The 19411-nt window shown below is 39.9% G+C and overlaps 1 protein-coding gene across 46 annotated transcripts in view; it reads right to left on the bottom strand.

Moving 5' to 3' along the window:
* Positions 1-19411, bottom strand: part of EPB41L1 (erythrocyte membrane protein band 4.1 like 1) — a 229148-nt gene that overhangs the window by 73250 nt on the left and 136487 nt on the right. For 25 of the 46 annotated variants that reach the window (XM_072996982.2, XM_072996991.2, XM_078393198.1 and 22 more), the window contains one exon: positions 5660-5862. The exons of the other annotated variants lie outside the window; for them this stretch is intronic. In XM_072996982.2, coding sequence (XP_072853083.2) covers positions 5660-5848 — 189 coding nt within the window. In that variant the 5' untranslated portion in view covers positions 5849-5862. The remainder of the gene's footprint in view (positions 1-5659; positions 5863-19411) is intronic. 46 annotated transcript variants of the gene reach the window in all.

Below are 19411 nucleotides of genomic sequence, written 5' to 3'. Positions count from 1 at the left end.
GGATCTACTTGGGATTAGCAATTAAACCCCTAAGTTTAATTCATCATCCTGAAATTAAATGAAGCAATAACAAACTAATAGAGGACAGGGCACTGACACGTCTTTCCAGAAAATAATAGCTTCTATGTAAGCAAGTAGTTGGCTGGATAGCTAAGTGAGTTATGTATCTGGCTGTGGAGCTAGAGATTGGGATTTTGATTCCCCACTGTGTATCCTGGGAATAAAGCCAGTCTGTATAGCCTTGGGCAAGCTGTGCAGTCCCCAAACGCCCTTAAAAGATAGGAACGATAGGGCACTGTGAGTACACCCAGAAAACCCTGGAAAGGATTGTCAGAAGTCAGAACTGACTTGATGGCACACAATTATAATTACTGTTATTTAAGCAAATAGTAAAGAATCAGGGATCAAGCATATGAGACTGTGGGTCCCCTGGCTAACTAATAACTATCTGCCACTCTGGTCATACTGAATGCATCTTAAACAAATGACCAAGAAATTAAAAGAAGTGATCTTGAAGGTAAAGGTAAAGGTAAAGGTTCCCCTTAACAATTTTTGTCCAGTCGTGTTTGACTCTAGGGGGCGGTGCTCATCTCCGTTTCCAAGCCATAGAGCCAGCGTGTTGTCCGAAGACAATCTTCCGTGGTCACATGGCCAGTGCGACTTAGACACGGAACACTGTTACCTTCCCACCTAGGTGGTCCCTGTTTATCTACTTGCATTTGCATGCTTTCGAACTGCTAGGTTGGCAGGAGCTGGGACAAGCAACGGGCACTCACTCCATCGTGTGGATTTGATCTTACGACTGCTGGTCTTCCGACCCTGCAGCATAGGTTTTTGCGGTTTAGCCCACACTGCCACCACGTCCCTCTGATACTTTGTGCAACAGGATTTCAGATCTTGAAGAGGACACATCAATTTCACTGTCACAAGAGACCTCTTTCTCTTTCTTACTATGGCTGAAATCCTGTTGCACAGTTAAACAATGTGACATTTGGAAATGAACTGCTGTAGGTTAAGAAATATTCATAGACATTATCTGTTGTATACTGAGCTGGCACAACTCAGCATGCAATAAGTAAGGTCTATGGAGCTTTCTTGACTTACATTAATTCACCTGTAAAAGTTAAGCAGTTTGCTGAACTGCGCAACAGGATTTCAGCCATTGTTTCTGTTCAGAACTCATAAAAATAAATGATGATGATGAATCAAATAATTCTTCTACAAAGTCTACAGAATTGTTGTGAAGCACTGGGGGCAATCTATGAGAAACAGGGAGGAATGTGTTGCAATACTACTGCTGTGCTGTTGCTGCTGCTGCTACCACCACCACCAACAACAACAACAACAACAACAGTGGGACTTTCAAACATGATTTTCTAGATCCCCCAAGAAAGAAGAACATCCTGCATAGGACAGAATTCTTTTTTTTTATTGAAACACAGGAATCAGTAGATATGTCTATCATTGTCATCATTATCATGATGTGCTGTCATGCCAGTTCTGACTTATGGTGCCCCTTTTCACAGTTTCCTAGGCTGAGAATACTGATAAGTGGTTTATCATTCCTTTTGGGGGGGCATTCTAGGACTGTGCAACTTCCCCAATGTCATACAGGCTGGCTGTACTCCCAGGAGGCACAGTGGGTGTGTGTGTGTCAAACTCCCATTCTCCGGCTCTGCAGTCAGATATTATTCCTACCTTTAAGTGACATTTCCTTTGGGAATTTGGTAGAATTTAGCAGAAATGCCAAAAATCAATTTCACAAGATACTTCAAAGATGCCATTATCTAAAATTTGTAAGTCAGAAATCAATCCTTCATAAGATAATATTCCTTTTGTGTACACAAGAATAAGCAGAATCTTTCTATTAAACCTACCACCGAATGATACTTTGGGGGAAACTTTGGTAGGATTTGGCACTATTGGTGAAGAAAGTCCTTATTACTGTATACAGATGTCTATTGTTAATCAAAAGGCATTTCAATCCAAGTAAAAATAACATTTACTGTCTTAATAACAGAAATACTTTCTGTTTTTCCACAGATACTATTATTTTGTACTAGGTAATCCTCATTTGGCACAAAGTATCAGACTGGAGTCTTGTCCCTGAAATAGGATATTTAGCAAAAGAGAGACTTGAATTCTGTGCATGTTTTTATTTCCTGGCGAAAAACTACAGGAATCTGTGGGAAATCCTGTGAGAATTTTTTTTTTAAAATGTAGACTGTAATTTGTTCATGGGAGGAGAAAGAGAAGGAAGAAGAGGAGGAAAAATCCTACTTTTCTCACAAAGAATGGGACATTACGAGATTAGAATCCCTAATTCATGCTGGGATGTAGGCCACAGCCTTACCCCAGATTAATTTTGATTCTGATTATTGATATTATATTAATTTTGGAATAACTGTCTTTTCTATCTTTTGTATTAGTTTTTTTAATAGAGAGAGATTTGGTTTTTTTCCTTGTTTGATTTTAATTATTGTAGTTTTATTTTATATCTATCTTGTGATATTTCAAGTCGCCCAGAGTAGTCATCTGGCTACTAGATTGGCAGGCCGAAAATTTAAACAAACAAGGGCTGAAAATTTAAACAAACAAACATAAAGGACCTGACACAGTAGAAATGGCATTTTGGAACAAGATTTCAAAAAAGACTAAAGGAAAATTATGACATTGCAGTAACACTTCAGAGTTGCTCACCTGTTCCTGCCTTATGCCTTTTTAACACTAAACATTTATTCGAAAGTTCATTTTGCTGACTTCAGTACAACTTAATTTCATGGACACTTGGAAGGGTAGTGCTAAGTGACTCAGACAGATGTATGCCTTGACCAACAACAGCTGTTCAGTCACCTCTGGGCTACAGCAAGAAGTTTTTAGCGCATTTTCTCAGCTAGTCAAATTGCTGCTATGTATTCTATCAAATGAAAAAAACTCTCAGCTGGCCAAAAGCAGTTATTCTCAGCTGGCCAATATGAGATGGACATAGCTTCCAGCAGATAATATGGTGCTACAGAGTAATAAAGATTGTTTATCTCTTTCTTGAACCAGTTCACACTGTTTCTAGACATTAACATCTTTCTTCTCCATTGCTAGGATAATATAATTTGTTTTTTTTCTTCACCTTTGTCCTCCCTAGTTAGCTTCTCCCATGCCAAGAGTCTGGACTACCATCTTTTTTTTTCCCTTGCAAAAAAATTATGCAACATCTACTGCCCATTCTACTTGTATGATTGCTATTTGTCTACACTTCTCCAAATCTGGAGGACTGAACGAGATGCAAGGATGCTTTCTTCACCCACTAAGTAAACTTTCCTAAATACAAGGAGAAGCCAATGACTTTGAAGCTTGGAATAATGTTGGAATATCATGCCATCCAACCATGCTTGCTACTTCACTATACAGTGGTGCCTTGCTTTACGATTGCCCCGCAATACAACAAATCCGTGATCGCAAAATGATGGTCTAAATGGGGGAATTTCGCTTTGGGAACCGATTCTTCACAAAACATTGATTTTTAAACAGCTGATCGGCGGTTTCCAAATGGCTGCCGGGTAACTAAAATGGCTCCCCGCTGTGTTTAGGGATTGATTCCTCACTATACAGGCAGAGAAAATGGCCGCTGTATGGAGGATCTTCGCTGGACGGTGAGTTTTAAGCCCATTGGAACACACTGAAAAGTTTTCAATGTGTTTCAATGGGCTTTTAATTTTCTCTTTACGATGTTTTCGCTTAACGGCAATTTTCCTGGAACGTATTATCGCCGTTAAGCGAGACACCACTGTAGTTTAGGAAACATGCGTACATGTGAACTTTAAGGGAGAAATAAGTCTCTGTCTGGCAGATGGGCAAGGTCAAAAATATAACCTTGATTAAACAAGCTCCATATTGATCCTCTGTCACTGTGAGATTTCCATATGGTCTCATGTGTTTTTCTAAGCAGGAACAAGACAATGCCGCAGGCCGATCAGTGATGTGAAATGAAAAACAAACTGAAACCTTCCCACTGCACATGTCTGTTCTGATGCTGATTATCATGGTTCGTGGGCTTATTTGGGTAAATGTCTCCTCCTCTTTCTTGGAGGGCCTGGATTTACTGGAGCTTGAAGGATACATTCCTCTTCCTGACTGCATTTCAAATAGGCATTAGAAAGGATAGGAAAACAGGGAATTGCCTTATGCTGAATCAAACCACTGGGAAATCTACCCTTGCATTGTCATCTCTCATTGGTAGCAGCTCACCAGGGTTTCAGGAAGGATTTTTTTCTAGTCCTACTTGGACAAGAGCTGTTAGACTGGGACATTTTAGCTTAACTAGAATGCCAAGCTGCAGATGGGACAAACTGTGGGGCAGAACCAGGAATTTTAGTCACTTATGCCATTAGACAATTAGAAACTTTGTTGAAAACAAGGATACAAATACTATTCAAACGTAGGAACAACCTGAACATGAAAGAGGTCAACATTTGAGTGTGTCTAGAGTCTCTACTATCCAACACATGAAACGTTCCCTCAAGTGTTAGAAATGTGGACAGTTGACTGTAGGCCTTCACTATAGAAATAAATCAAGGCACCATCATCATTTTGACCTCATTTGCCATGTCCTTGTATGCTGATTTCATTTGAGTTCCCCCAAGTTGAGTTGAACATATACCTGTTTGTCACACAGAAACCATATGCTGTTGTTATTTACCAGGTTCTCTTTAACATGTTTTGAAGGAAACTTCTTACCTCCTCCTCACCGTTGATGCTGTCTTCATGTGGAGATTGATGTGTCTGTAGAGTAGCTCACACAGAGGGTCTCCACATGAGCAAGAGCCTTGGAACAATGTGGTTCTTATTTTCACAGAGAGCTAAGGGATGGATAGAACCTTTCCTCTGCAGACATATCACTCTCCATGTGAAGAATGGAGACAAAAGGGTCATGGAACTTCTTGCTAAGGAAGATGGCCAGAAGTGGGCTTCTAACTACCTTTAATTAATTGGTTGAGCTTTTCTTTCCTTTTCATCTAGCTGTTTTTAGTTAGTTAGTTAGTTAGTTAGTTAGTTAGTTAGTTAGTTAGTTAGTTAGTTAGTTAGTTAGTTAGTTAGTTAGTTAGTTAGTTAGTTAGTTAGTTAGTTAGTTAGTTAGTTAGTTAGTTTACCTATTTAGCTATATTTGCTTTTTGTCCATGACATAGAAGATCCAGGAGCAGAAACATGGCACCCAGATCTGCCATAGTTGTCCATCTGTGTTCTACATAATAATAATTGCTATTTGAGTGGTTTGACTATGACCAGTGAAAACTGAAGTTGCACAGGACTCAAACTTATTTTTGCATGTGCTAAAAAATACTGTCATCTTTATTACTTTGCTAATGTCTCAGACTAGATGATAGGCTTAGCACATATTTATTACTGGTGCTCCACAAGCCATGGAAGAGTTCTATTATAGCACATGATTGCTGACTTATCTTCTATTCGCTCTGATCTGTTTTGTGAATGGTCACAGGAAGATAACACAAACTTTATTTGCAAGTCTGACTGCCAAGGTGCATATTTCTGAGGAAATCCCACAGTAGGAGGTGAAACAGAGGAAATACTCATTCCCCTTTTTGTCTAATTTGACCCTCTAGCAACAGCCTTCTTGGTAGCCTTCTTGGTAGCCAGCTCAACTCACCCGCTCTGCATGTTTAGAGTCACTGTGGGCTCCTGGTTTCTCGTTCGCCTCAGCTTCCTGGTTGTTTGCCGTGGGCGTAGAGCTACTGGTCACAGTGTTCAGCCCGCTTGCTGCCGCCTCTGGCTGCTGCTGTACAGTTTCCTCTTGGGCATTCTTCACTTCCGAATCTGGGCCTGTCTCTGTCGTCATGGTTACTAATTATTCTGTATTTGTAAAGGTAAGATGAGAGGAAGGAGGAGGGGATTAAATGTGCAATCCTGACTACTGAAACAATTTCTTCCTTGAACCTGCAAGGACCTACATGCCACTTGGGAATGCCTCACACAGAGGTAACGGCACATCATGGCTTCACTGCAGAAAGGTTTCAATGTGATCACTGAATATGCCTTTCAGGCCAATTTGAAACATCTGACCCTGCTAAGAAGGTACAGGGGAAAAGAAATCTTTGTGGTAAACAACTTGTCAAAAGACCAGGTTGCCTAATAGGCATTTTTGAGCCAAACAAACAAACAAACAAAAAAACAGGAGCAGGGTCTGTATCTGATTTAAAAGATGCAGCCTCCTTTAAACATGCAGCAGAAGAAATGCAACATGGATACAGGCTCTCTAAAACCAACTGTTTCATACAAAAAGCCAACCTGTGTTCATTATTTGTCTGTAGAGCAGACTGAAAAATAGAAGCAGGCATCTTGCAGGCTAAATTTCAGTGGGGATCAGAGATGCGTATTTGCAGTGACAATGTTGCTAAGCCACACTAATGGCAGAGGGGGCAAGGCTTATCTCATGTTTATAACCAAATTTCTGCTAAACATTTGTATTTTGTGGCACCCAAACAGAAAGCATATTGCAAATGGAGATGATGCTCCTAGCTCTCTAGTTACACTTATCCAACACCACTAAATTCCTGTTTAACCACAGATGTTCATGGCCTCCCTCACTTCTCCTATCTGGTAGTGATATAGAACATTATTTCGTAATCCAGTGTCCTCCGGATACTGTTGAAATGTTATCCCTATCTATCTTCACCACTGGGCTGTGCAGCTGTTGGGAACTTCTGCCTCATGATGTCTGGAAAGGTAAATGTTCTCTACACAAGTTCCCTCGGCCTAGTCGATATCAAAGCCTACAGCTTTTCAGTACACAGCACCTGACTCTGATCCCCAAGAAAAATGACCTACGCAAATATTGGAACTCAAAAGCAAACACTCCCTAATTGCTAAGCCCCCATTTAGAGTCCTGGGGCTGACCCCATGCTGTGCATTATTATCTAAGCTTAAAGAGACAACAGACAAAAGCTGCGCATAACTGCACAGATTACTGTGCCTTTGCTTCTGCCAAGCCAGCAACATCTCTCCAAATAACCAGTGTTGCTGATCAGCACCCAGCACTAACGTTTTCAGGCAGTGATGGTACAGACAACGCAGCAGGACACACAGCCTCCACAGGCTAATGAAAAGCATGTTGTTTTCATTCAGTTGCCCTCTTTGTCTCAGGGCTCAGTAGAACATCTACCCTTTTTCAGTCCCTTCCAGAACTCCTGCTTTTTCCTTTATGAACTCAATCCAGTGGGACACCGAGAGAAATCAAGCCATGCGACTTGCTCCATCTTTTCTATCCTTCTTTCAAGCTTATGGCTTGAGCTCTCTTACGGGCTAGGCAGGCCTAAGTACATTTGTTTTAGTTTTTTAAAAGCAAGCCTCAAATCTGTTCGAAGAGCAGCATTTCCCCCCTTCTCAATACGGCATGGTAGGTATTTCTGGAATTTCACGAAACCCTGATGCAATTGAAACTCCAGTCTTTAGGGAATGGGACACAGTGGGCAAGATGTCACACTGTAGCAGCTAGAGGTCTTGAGAAGATATTAAACAGTAAAGAATAGAGATACTGTATATTCAATACCATAACACTTACTTTTCATGGACAGGGGACCTTTTTAAAGCTGAAACTACATTCCCTCAAGAGAAAGTGATAGTGGGGTTGGGGTTGCATAGCCTTTACAATTGAGGGCCAGACTATATCATAGGTCAAATTATTTTTCTCCCTCAGAAACCTCCCTGGGTTTTAACACTTTTTTTAAAAGCCCACTGCTGTATTGGCAAAAGGACCTTCTCACTGGCTGTTCTGAAATTCTAGAACTCCCTGCTGAGGAAACCAGGTTAGTTCTCTCTCTGTTGGCCCGCCACAGGCAGGAAAATATGTTTTTATTCAGGCAAATCTCTGGCACGTAAGCTGGTCTTTTGTCTCCTTAAGTGCTGTATATTTCACTTGATTGTTTTGAAGCTAAATGATCAATTTGAAATATCATTAGTGGGTGAGATTTAATCTCTTATTTGAAAGCTTTACTGGGCATGGAATAGCACATAGAGTTTAAGGGCTCCTTGGAAGACAGATGTGGAGATGATGCCAAAATTCAGACCTTTTTTTGCTCAGAATATAAACGTTGATGACTTGTAAATACTGTAATAATCATACAACCATTACGATTCTCAGTGTTTTCCTCTGGTTCAGATTATTATCTCCTCATCCCAAACCCCAAACATCTGGTCTCCAAAATCCTTCTCTGTGCCCTCTAGTGCTCATAACCAGTTCATTTTCTCATGGTTAAAAGACAGGGAGCCTTGGAAAAATGACAGTTCCTCAGAGTCGCCTTCACCTGAGTTACTGCCATAGGAATGGAGGGAAGATGAAGCAGCTGATTTCATCCTAGCCAGTTCTTATTCTAACTGATCTATGAATGAATGCAAAACAGTACTTGAAATTGCTATAACAGAAAGCTATGATGAAAATTGTATAGCTCTTTGTACATTAAAAACACTGCATATATATCATTAATAACAAACTGAGGTGGGGTTCCTACAGTAAATGTAACCAAGTTAAAGAAAAAATGTGTCTCCAGGCAAATCTACTTGGAAATGGACAAAAATCAGAAATGTCAAGTTCCCTGGTATTTTGACCATTGCAAAGTAGTTTTCAATATTAAATTTTCAGTACTAAATTGGAACAAAACTGACAGAATGAACCGTTTGAAACGTAGAAATGAATAAGCTGATGTTGGTGAGACGTACAACATGCTTGCACATGTCAAAATAGCTTTTGCCCCCCAATTTCAAACTACCACTTCTAGTGATATATTTTCACTTCCTCCAGTGACAAATCATTAAAGCTAAAGTAAGGACATGTCTTTGAAAATACCTTCAACGTTGACAAATTTTGTCTTTCATTTTTTTTAAAAAAATATTACTGTAATAGTGCCAAGGTGCTACAAATGGCAATTCTTCTGTTACTGAGCACTGTCACCCTGGCATTGTTCTCCGCCTCCTTCCTTTTACAGATGTAGCCTGGTTTTCATGTGACAGTCAACCAAAGATCTGTGGGAATCCTGCGTTACCATGGGCTAGCAATATGCTTACCCAAATTGCCCAACTGCACCTGTCAGCAGGAAGAACCACTAGGCAAAATGCAAACTTTTTGATTCGTGATTTGTTTATTGTGAGCTGCAACTCATTAAGGGCCAATTTTATGACCTATTTTCCTCTCAGCTGGGCCAGACTATTTGTCTATTCTATTCTGTTCTGTTCTGTTCTATTCAATTCTACAGGCCATCTAGTGACAAGCCATTACTTACGGCAGTTTACATACATGAAGCATGTGAGAACCTAACCTTTCACTCCACTCCCAAAAATAAAAAAAAACAACCCCTAAATGACAAGGATGAACCCCCACTTCCCCAATCAAAGTACACCGCAACTAGCAACAACTATGAGAAAAGAAAATCCTGTAAAGGTTCTCTAAGGAACGTTTTTACCTGCCTTTGGAATATTAGGAGGGAAGGGGCCTGGCAGACGTTTGTCATTGTACTCAAAACAAAATATGTACCAAAGGCAGAGTTTGGAAATAATGAGCTCACATTAAAATGCAGCAATTAGTATTTAAGGCCCCACAATGTTTTTGTCTTTATTTTTTCTTTTTCTTTGATTTATTTTGCTTTCTGTGCTGATTCACTAGCACAGACTAACATGGCTACCTCTTCTGAAATCCTAAATAACTACTTGTAGCAGTGCTTATATCAAGTCTTTTGTCCGCTAACAAATATATACTGTAGGTAGCTTACATTTCAAAAGTAATGCAGTAAGTACTTACAAAGTTGCTTTTTGACAAAGAAAAGAACATTTTCTAGTTACAATCAAAAGCTGCCTTTAAAAGGCACTTTAAGGCAGTTTAAGGACATTTTGACAGAAACTGTCACATTCCATGACATTCTCTTGTCAGTTCTAATTGGCAAGAGAATTATCATATTATTGTGTCTTTTGTGGTTTAAAAAATATTTTTCAAGCTGCAGTATCAGAAGTAACCAGTAAAGGGAAGCACAGAGTAGTTCCTTGTATTTTACTATGATGCTGGTAAGGATACAATGACCTGCTAATGCACAACACAATGAATTGGTTTTCTCAGTAGAGAAGCAATCCTGGTAATGGGAATCCAACTCACCCAAGTTATGAGTAATACAACTAATTCGTTTTAAAGACAAATAATGTTCAAAACGCCAAGATTTACATAACTGCAAGCAGGAGCAACTAGGCAGCACGTACCAGCCCACTGGCTCATCCTGAACAAGCTGGAATCCTCTTAAATATGGCAACTCCCTCCCACCCCATCTTAGTGGCTATGTGTGAATGCATATGTATGCACAGGCATACTTTATTAAAATGGAGAAGTACAAAGCAGAATAAAGTCTGAGCACTCACTGCTTTATAACCAAAGGACATTCTGTTGAATGCAGTCATCAATTAAGGAAATGGCTGATGCCACACACTTCAGGGGTATTTACTATTGAAGAATGGACTTACGAAGTCCAGTGAAAAATACTAGTGAAGTACTAGTGAAGAATGGATTTAAGCCAATATTTATATAGATGTTTCTTATTATTATTATATTGTGTACTGGTTTTGGTTTTGTGTGTGTGGTTTTTGGTTTGTTTGTTGGTTTGTTTTTACACTGATTAATGGTCCCATGTTGTTATTTTCTTCTGTGATCTAACAGTATTTGAAGGTGACCTGTTGTTATTTCAGTTTTACCAAATCCAGCCTTTCTACAACAGGATATGATCTTGTGACTACAAGTCAGGGGGCAAGTCACTCCTGGTTTCACATATTCTGCAATTATTCTTCTGGAACATTTCAAAAAGTCTTTACTTTCCTTGGACTGTGATGGTGGTAGACATTTAGCTTTCCTTTCTGATTTGGTTCAGCTGTGATTACATGCAGCAGGCAGAACTTTAGAGGGTGGCTGCTCCCCTCCTGTGTACTGGAATCGTACTTTGCTTCTAAATCAAAATTTGATCTAAACTTTCCATGTATCTAAAAATCTTGTTTTGTTCAATAGAAGGATCATAGCTATATTGCAGAGCATGTTTTGTGCACAGGCGGTCCCAGTTTCCATCCCTTACATGTTCAGGTCTCTACCCAAGACCTCTGGACAGCAGCACATTATTCATCCCCTACCCCTAATTTAAAACCTAAATTTGCCTGTCACATAGAATTCCACTGGCTGGTCACAAACCATGCAGAATCTGTCTGCTTACTAAAGGAGAAAGCACCTGTATTCAAGTCTTTTGATGCTATTGCTTTGAACAGCCTCTGAATTGGCACCAGGTAATTCTTTGTACAATAGAGGCCCTCAAACTTCCCTTGCTTCATTTCACAAGAATTGCTTTGGAGACTGGTGAAAGAACGTCACAAAAGACTGGAAATTACAGGCTACAGTTGCTATAGGAAACAAAGGTGACACACTAAGGTTTTTGTGGATACATGTCAAGCGTATCTGCAACAGACACTTGAGTTGGCATCTCTTCAACAGGCGAGTGTGTTTGCATGTTATTAGGCCAGGAGGCTTGAAAAAGGTTTTATTCGCACACACATATATATATGAGCCACACTTCGTGCATTTGCTGCAGAAAAAAATTGTGCCCCCTGCAACAGGTTGCGCTTTCATTAACAATATTGTCAGATTTGTAGAGCAATTACTGTATGCACAAGAACTGGATTTCAAGGAAGTATTGCGTGCAGCAGTCATAGACAACATCTTTAAAAGCAAGTTGCTGTAGCATAAAGAATGGAGGCATAGTGGGAAAGCACAGGGCTTGAAGCACATGGGATAATCTATTTTCACTTGTTGGGACCCTCCTTTCTTTGGGAAGCACTCCCTAGCCACTGTTCCACTTGTCGGTTCCCAAGGCTGGTCACAGGAAGAAACAACAATGGGAACAGTGAGAGTTCACATACATGCACATACATATCCATGTTGATTTTTCACTTAAAACAATTGCTCATTTTATAGCTTAAAGCCCAAATCTGCTTTTGTCATGTATAGTTTCACCGTAAACACACAGCCCTCCTGTTATCACAGCCAAGACAGATCTCCAGATCTACTGTGGATTTCCCAAACACTGCAAGATGGCCCACTGAGAAGAAATAAAGTTCTCTGTAGGAGCAGGCAAAAAGGCTCACCTGATCCAATTTCCTATTTCCCACAGGGGCCAGCTGTGGAATATGAGGGGATCAGCCCGCACCTAATGTTATTCCAAAATGCTTGAGATCCCATTACCTGCTACTTCAGGTCCTGGAGATGGGATATGTCCGTCATGATCAGTTGATACTTATTTTCCATGAATCTGTCTAATCTGGTTTAACACCATCTCAGCTGGCAGCTACTATCAAATTTTGTGAAACTCCAGTTCAACAATGTGCAAAAAAGGAAAAAAAAATACTATTATTTTTTACTCCTATTTCCAGGCTGGCTGGAGGGTGTTCTTGGAATTATGATCCAAATCATCAAACAGCATGGATTCAAATTAAATCAGTTTTTAAAAATCACAATTTAATTTTTTAATCAGTTTTTTGATGATTTATCTTAAAATGTTTGATGATTTTAAAAAATCATTGATTTTTATACACTCTGAAATCAACTTTTCCTATCTCTGTGATCTGCTGTATAAAAATAAAATAAAAAAATGTTTTCTCTATACTGAATCAGGCATCATTCAACTTCACTTGATACCATACTACAGAAGAACATGCTTTGGAAATAATTTCCAGAAATCACTATGGTTTCCATTACTAAGGCTGACAGATTAGTACCCGACAAAGGCTAAAAGTAAGTGTTCTGTGGAATGGAAAATCTCACTATCTCTGCCTCCCTATCATCGGTGGTGGCTTATGATTCATTCAGATCTGAAGCACACAGGGTAGATTAAAAATAAATGATTTTTAGAATCAGATTGATTTAAATCACAATTTATATCGAAGTTGTTTTTTAAAACTTAAATTTAAAAAATTTGGCTTTTAAAATTTAAATCATTATTTTAATCCAATCAAACCTGGAAGCGCGCACACACACACACACACACACACACACACACACACACACACACACACACACACACAAGACCATGGGCCACCCCTGCTTAGCACAAGTTAAAGGCTGATGACTGGAAGGAGCTATATATGGCAGAATTCTCAGTTAGAAAAAGCCACTACAAGTCTGGCCCATTCCAACACAATCAATGCTTTTAAAGGAAACACATTATTAGAGCATCATTGCTCATTCAACACACTCACTTCTACATCCAAATGAATTTAGTTAATAACACCATGAGCATCAGACCAAAAAAGATGCCTAGAGGTATATACAGTCTGATGGAAAGTGAAACTGTGCAATGGAACAGCACATGCTGAAGCACTGTTTATTTTTATATTTATAATTGCCCCCCTTCTGTGATAAATGCACCCGCCTAAGAAAAAGCAGACTAATAAATCCATTGTGTACAGCCATATATTTCTGGTGATTGTGGAGTAAGAGACCACTGGTAATGGTGCAGCTAAAAAATCTTGTAAATAAATAAAATAAATAAATGACTAGCAAGCATACACAACATAGCTGGGAGAAAATACAGAAGCGGGTGTTCTGATCACCTAGGAAATAGATTGAGGCGGCATGTCCACACACAATTACCACGGAAAGGCTCATAAACTCAATGGCCTAAATCCTACTGTTAGTCCCAAGTAGAGTAGACCCATCTAGTCAATAAAACTTGATTAAGCAATGACTTACTAAACTGACAATCATGCAGTGGATCTATTCTGATAGGAATTAACCATCTGATTCATGCCTATGGACTGACTTCCAAGTTAACATGTACAGGAGTGTGCATGACTCTGATTGTTGGCAAAGATATACAAGTTGTGTAGCTGTCATTCCTGCTCTCTAGTTATATAGGTGAAATCATGTCGCCTAGCATAAGAAGTTTCATAACATGCAGTCTGTGCCTAGCCAGCAAATAGAGTCCCCACCATTATTTTGACGAGACACATATGCATGCAACAAGCCAACGTGTATAACCCAAGAACCGCAAAAGGGACTCTTTATTTGCCAGCTACAAATGGACCGAATATTATGAGTTTTCTTACACTAAGCAACAGGATTTCAGCCAATTAGTTCTGTGGGTTGGGAAGAACCTGGGGCTTCCACTGGCCAATGTCTTCTTTATTCCCCTTCACTCAAGCAAAACACGTGATGCAAAGTCATGTCACTGCACTGTGTATTCCCCTATCCCTGCACTTACCAAGCAGCAATCCAAGGTGATTCCCAAACAACAGGAAGCAAGATGATACTAAGTGATAAACTTCCCTTACCTATATGCTACAAGGAAGCTACAAAAGATAAATACAAGGCAGCAGCTACTTCCTGTCTATTATATTTCGTGAAGCCGCTCCAGTTTCAGGTTTTTAAACTACAGCTTTTCTCATTCTAGACAAAATTAACTAAATCACAAGTGCTCTGTGTGACTCACTCTCTAGCAAGAGAATTTAGGACTATAGCTTTACCCTGCTGTCCTGCTGGGAAACAGGTTGACAAAACGAAAGTTTATTTGAGGTCAACAGAGAGCACAGGATCACATCTAGCAGCTTAGTTGCCTTAACCAGCTTAAAGTTAAAATATGTTACACTGTATTAAAGATGAACCAGCTAAAGAAGATTTAATAAATTAGTTTCCCCCTCCTTAATATGGGCAAGCCACTTCAGTTGTTGAATATGTATTTAAAGTTACATATGCAAAAGTTGAAAGGGATATAAAGTTAATAATCTTTCATAAACTGCAGCGGAATAGCTGGTCATGTATAAAAATCCATATAGCTCAGATTGTGTACGCAGTGGTCAAACAAATGCCTCAGGAAAGGCCATAAAGAAGGAGGCAGGCTGGCACTCCTGGCCATTTTGTCTCCAGCCTCTGATTCAGAGTTGGATTCTCTGAATATGAAGGCGTGAATTAGTTATTATGTCTAAAAGCCGTTAACAAAGCTCATTTCTCATTTTTCATATTTTGAAAAACGACCTGTTTTTCAAAACATGGAAGGACCATCCTTCCTAGGATCTTGTGTGACAATCTAATGGGATAATTACGCATCACATAAAGTGCTATTTTGTTGGTCCCTGAATCTGTGATCAGTTTCATTATCTGGATGAGTACAGGTTCAAGTGCATTTCAGCCTAAGGGCTGCACCAGTTTCTGGCAAAGGACATGGAAGGGCATACAATTGCTGAGGGCGGAGCTGCAGCACAATTTCATTTAGGCAAGGTTAGGGAATTGTTTGGCCCACTCAGGTTGTTTGTGCAATTCCTGGAGCTCTCCCTGCTACAAATAATTTCCCAAGAAAATAATGCATCCAAGCAAACACAAAGGAATACACTCTTCAGTAAAACAAGATGCACTCCCTATTAGGGTGAGGGGAAATGGTAGTCAGAAACTGGAAATGTGAGCAATGGGTATCTGGGGAATATGGGAAAGGGGGTGAATCTAGTCTCAGAGCCTGCATGGTAGCCTCTCATGAGGTTGAGCAATCCTGCAGCATTGGCAAGCCAGACAGGAAAGCCTGGGGAGTTGCATTCAGTCTGCAGATGGAATTCTTCAGTCCCAGCAAATGGAGAGAAAGAGGGGCAAACATCTTAGTTTCTACTTCCACCCCAAACTGTTCATTAATGTATGAGCATAATGTATTTACTTCCTTTCTTAGGAGTGATTCAAAATGTTCAGAAACCAGACTTGTTTCTAAATAAATGTGATTATCACATCTTTATAAGCAGTCAGTGTTGCAACAACTGAAGGGGAAAAAAAATGAACATCTTGAAATGTGGAACAGACACATCTAAGTCATATTCTGTGCCCCCATTTCATGTCTCTCGTGAGATCTTTCAAACTTCATTCACAGAAAGACACATACTGGAAACACATCTACTTCCCTTCTGTCTTTCGTGAATCCCAACTTCTAAAGTCTTTCTTCCAGAAAAATACTTCATTTCCCTCTTCAAACATGATCCATGTTTCAAATCTTCAGTACTTTTGGAAGCAGTAATTACCATAATGTCATACAAGTACTGGATCAGACATACTGTCGAACCATACATTTATGAGCATCATGCTACTGTTTCATCTGCATTTTTTATCGAAACCACAACTACACAGAGACAATTGTTCTTAGTAAGATTTTGAGATTTTTGTGTGTGCGTGTATGGGGGGGAGTTTTCAGACAGTTTAAGCCCCAACTATAATTTATGAAATTAGAAACATGCATGACTTGGTTTAGAATGCATTTTAGAATCTACGAACTGCAGAGCTGGAAGGGGCTCTCTGGCTCATTGAGTCCAGTCCCTGTCTAGTCCCTGTCAAGGAGGCACAGTAGGGAATTGAACCCCCAAACTCTGGCTCTACAGTCAGGTACCTAAACCACTGAACTATCCAACAGTTCAATAATAATCTTATAACTACAGAGCTGGAAGGGATCCTATGGATCATCAAGTCTACCTTCTGTTAAGAAGGCACAGTGGGGAATCGAACCTCCAACCTCCAGATGCCTAAACCGGTGAACTATCTTATCTGCTTTTCTGTTCCGCTGTCAACCAGCAAGCAGAAATGTGCCACCATTGTCATTTAACCTCTCCTCCAAAAGTTGATATGTCTTTTCCTTTCAGCACGTCCCCAGGTTGCACCCTTAACCTCTCAGATGATTGCTCCTTTTGAGCATACTGTGTGTCAACTTGTGGTTCACACAGATCTACTGAGTGCTGAACTCTAAATAAGAAATTGCACAGAAAGTCTTAGAAGGACTATTCTTCAAAGGAAAGAAACCAAAATTTTTCTATAATTTCAAATTGTAATACTGTAAAACTATACTCAATTGCCTTATGCATCACTTCAAAGAGAATCTTTGGCTGGTGACAGTGAGAGAGAAGGTCTCAATAATGGAAAACATCCCCTAAATGACTATCCTAAAGGGTGTCTTGATTCAATGGGCAGGACAGTGATTGGGGCAGGGAGTACGTAAGAACACAAAAGTGCTCATTAGATCACTGGTTCTCAACTTTTCATGTTACGTCCTACTCTCTTTCCCTTGTATCAAAGAACTTGAGGCCCCAACCATGATAAGAAACAAAATAGCCACTTTTACTAAGAAGGACATTTATACGTTTACACACTTTTTCTTATCAGGTTTATAATTTCTGATAAATTGATTGTCTTTTGGGAGCAGAAGATTTAGAGAAACACCGTGGGGATGACGTCACAGACATTTATCCTGCTGTAGGGCTGGGTTGCTTCACTCCTTTTGCCACTGACCACAGGGTGGAAGTGCCAACACGAACCAGCCCATCTGCAGAGTGTTCCTTCTCTCACCTTTCTGTGTCACTGTCAGTGGGCTACTTTTTTTTTTTTTAGGTATGGGAAGGATTGATCCATTTTTGGTGTATTTCCAACACATGCAGTTAATGGGATGGAACCAAAGCAGAGCTTAAAGGAGGTGAGCTAAAATGTGTCACTTGATGTGCCTATGCCAGAGGTCAAAGATGAATAATCCACATTGGGGTCAGGAGTAGAGAACACCATCACACTTATAGAAAGAAAAGATACTATAGAGTGTGAATTCTCAGTGACTGTCAAGAAAATGTTGTCTCACCTAGATTGTTGCTTGTGATTTTCTAGGACAGCACTGAACACAAGAAAGAGCAATATTTAATTAGAGTAAGCCTTACCTACTGCAGCATACTGCTCACACAGTGGCTGAGCAGAGACTAGTGGCAAGCCCACAAGCAGGACATGAGCACAACAGCGCCCTCCCATTTATGCTCCCCAATGACCAGTACTAGGAAGCATACCTTCTTTAGCACTGAAATTCGTATGTAGCTTTGCAGTCTCACTAGAAAAGAGGATATGGCTGCTAAACCTGGGGACAAAGAGTTCAAATCTTGCCTGTGTCTCTCAGGGAAGGGACCAGCTGAGATCATCCAGAGCATGTGTGATTAATGGGGTCATGAGCTCTGCCATTTTTGCTGCCTTGGGCAAGCTGCACAGACCCAGTAAACCATTTCTGAGTATTTTATACCTCCAAACCCCCACAGAGTCATCATAAGTCAGAAACAACTCTGACAGCACATAATTATTAATTATACTGCTTTTAAGACCAGTAGCCTTTGACTGACTTTTTTTCTCATTAATTTGTCTAAACTTTAGCTGGAGGCCATCATTACATCCTAAAGTGGATGACTCCAATATTTAGCTAAGTACTGTAGTATAAGAATGACTACTTCCTTTTATCTGTCCTGAAATCTCCTACTTTAAGAGAGAGGAGAAAAAGCTTCCCCCTATCCACTTTCTCCATTGATATAACTTTACACACATCTTTCACTTCTCCTTTAACATTTCCAGGCTTTTCAGCTCCATACATTCACCAGATCCACAAGAGGTCTGTACTTAGTTATTTTTAAATTGCTTCTCCAGACATATTGTCCTTACAGGCTGGGCAAAAATCAATAAAGCATAACATTACATGTTTAAAACATCTGTTATATCCCCTTAAAAATAATAAATACAAATAGCAGCAACAAAATCAATTAATGCATACTGCAAGAGAAACAAAATCAAAACAAAATTGTCCTAAGAATTATTTTCAAAATCAGTAATTAGGGGATTCCATGTGGGAATCCTGCTACTACTACCAATTAGTCTGACATTTTGTACCCTCATGTTAGAGAAGAGAGGTCAGTATTAAGACCTGTGCAGGGTCATAATAGCATGCATTAATCTTTCCCAGTCTTTCACTTTCCAGATGTACTAGACTACTCTCACACTTAGCCAGCAGGCTCATGGGTAGGAGTGAAGGTACTTGTAATTTAACACATCTGGAGGAGATCAGTGTGGCAATTGGCCCTGTCACTCCTGCCACTCACACTCACGAGCTTATTTGCATGAGTCTATGAGAGAGCTGGAGAGGTGGAGTCAATTAATATATGAGGCTTGGCTGAAGGAAGAGCAATCAGACAGGAAGAAGATAGGGTTTTGAGATGGAGAGTTAGAGAGTTGAGAAAGTTTTGGAGTTTGGGCAGGGAGTGGTGGCTGAGAGTGGATAAAGGAGAATGTTTAAGAGTTAACAACATTGCTTGTTCTGTCAACATCTGTATCAATAAACAATTTCTGTTTGGTTTTTTTTTTAAATGACATATGGCCTGGGCCTCGATGATTAATAATAGGTATTGTTGATGAAATCAACTAGTGGCAGCTGAGGGGCACATAGTGTGAGCTCCTTTATTTGGTGAAACAAGCAGGGGCCGTGTGGAATTATGACAATAGATTTATGCAAAAGCTATATCTCCCTGCACTTCAGGTAGTAGTAGTAGCAATAACAATGTGTCATTGAGTAGCAGCAAT

The sequence above is a fragment of the Pogona vitticeps genome, chromosome 4, assembly GCF_051106095.1.
Source record: "Pogona vitticeps strain Pit_001003342236 chromosome 4, PviZW2.1, whole genome shotgun sequence".
NCBI lineage: Eukaryota > Metazoa > Chordata > Lepidosauria > Squamata > Agamidae > Pogona > Pogona vitticeps.
Note: the sequence above shows the minus strand (reverse complement) of the source record. Positions and strands in the feature narration are given on the sequence as shown.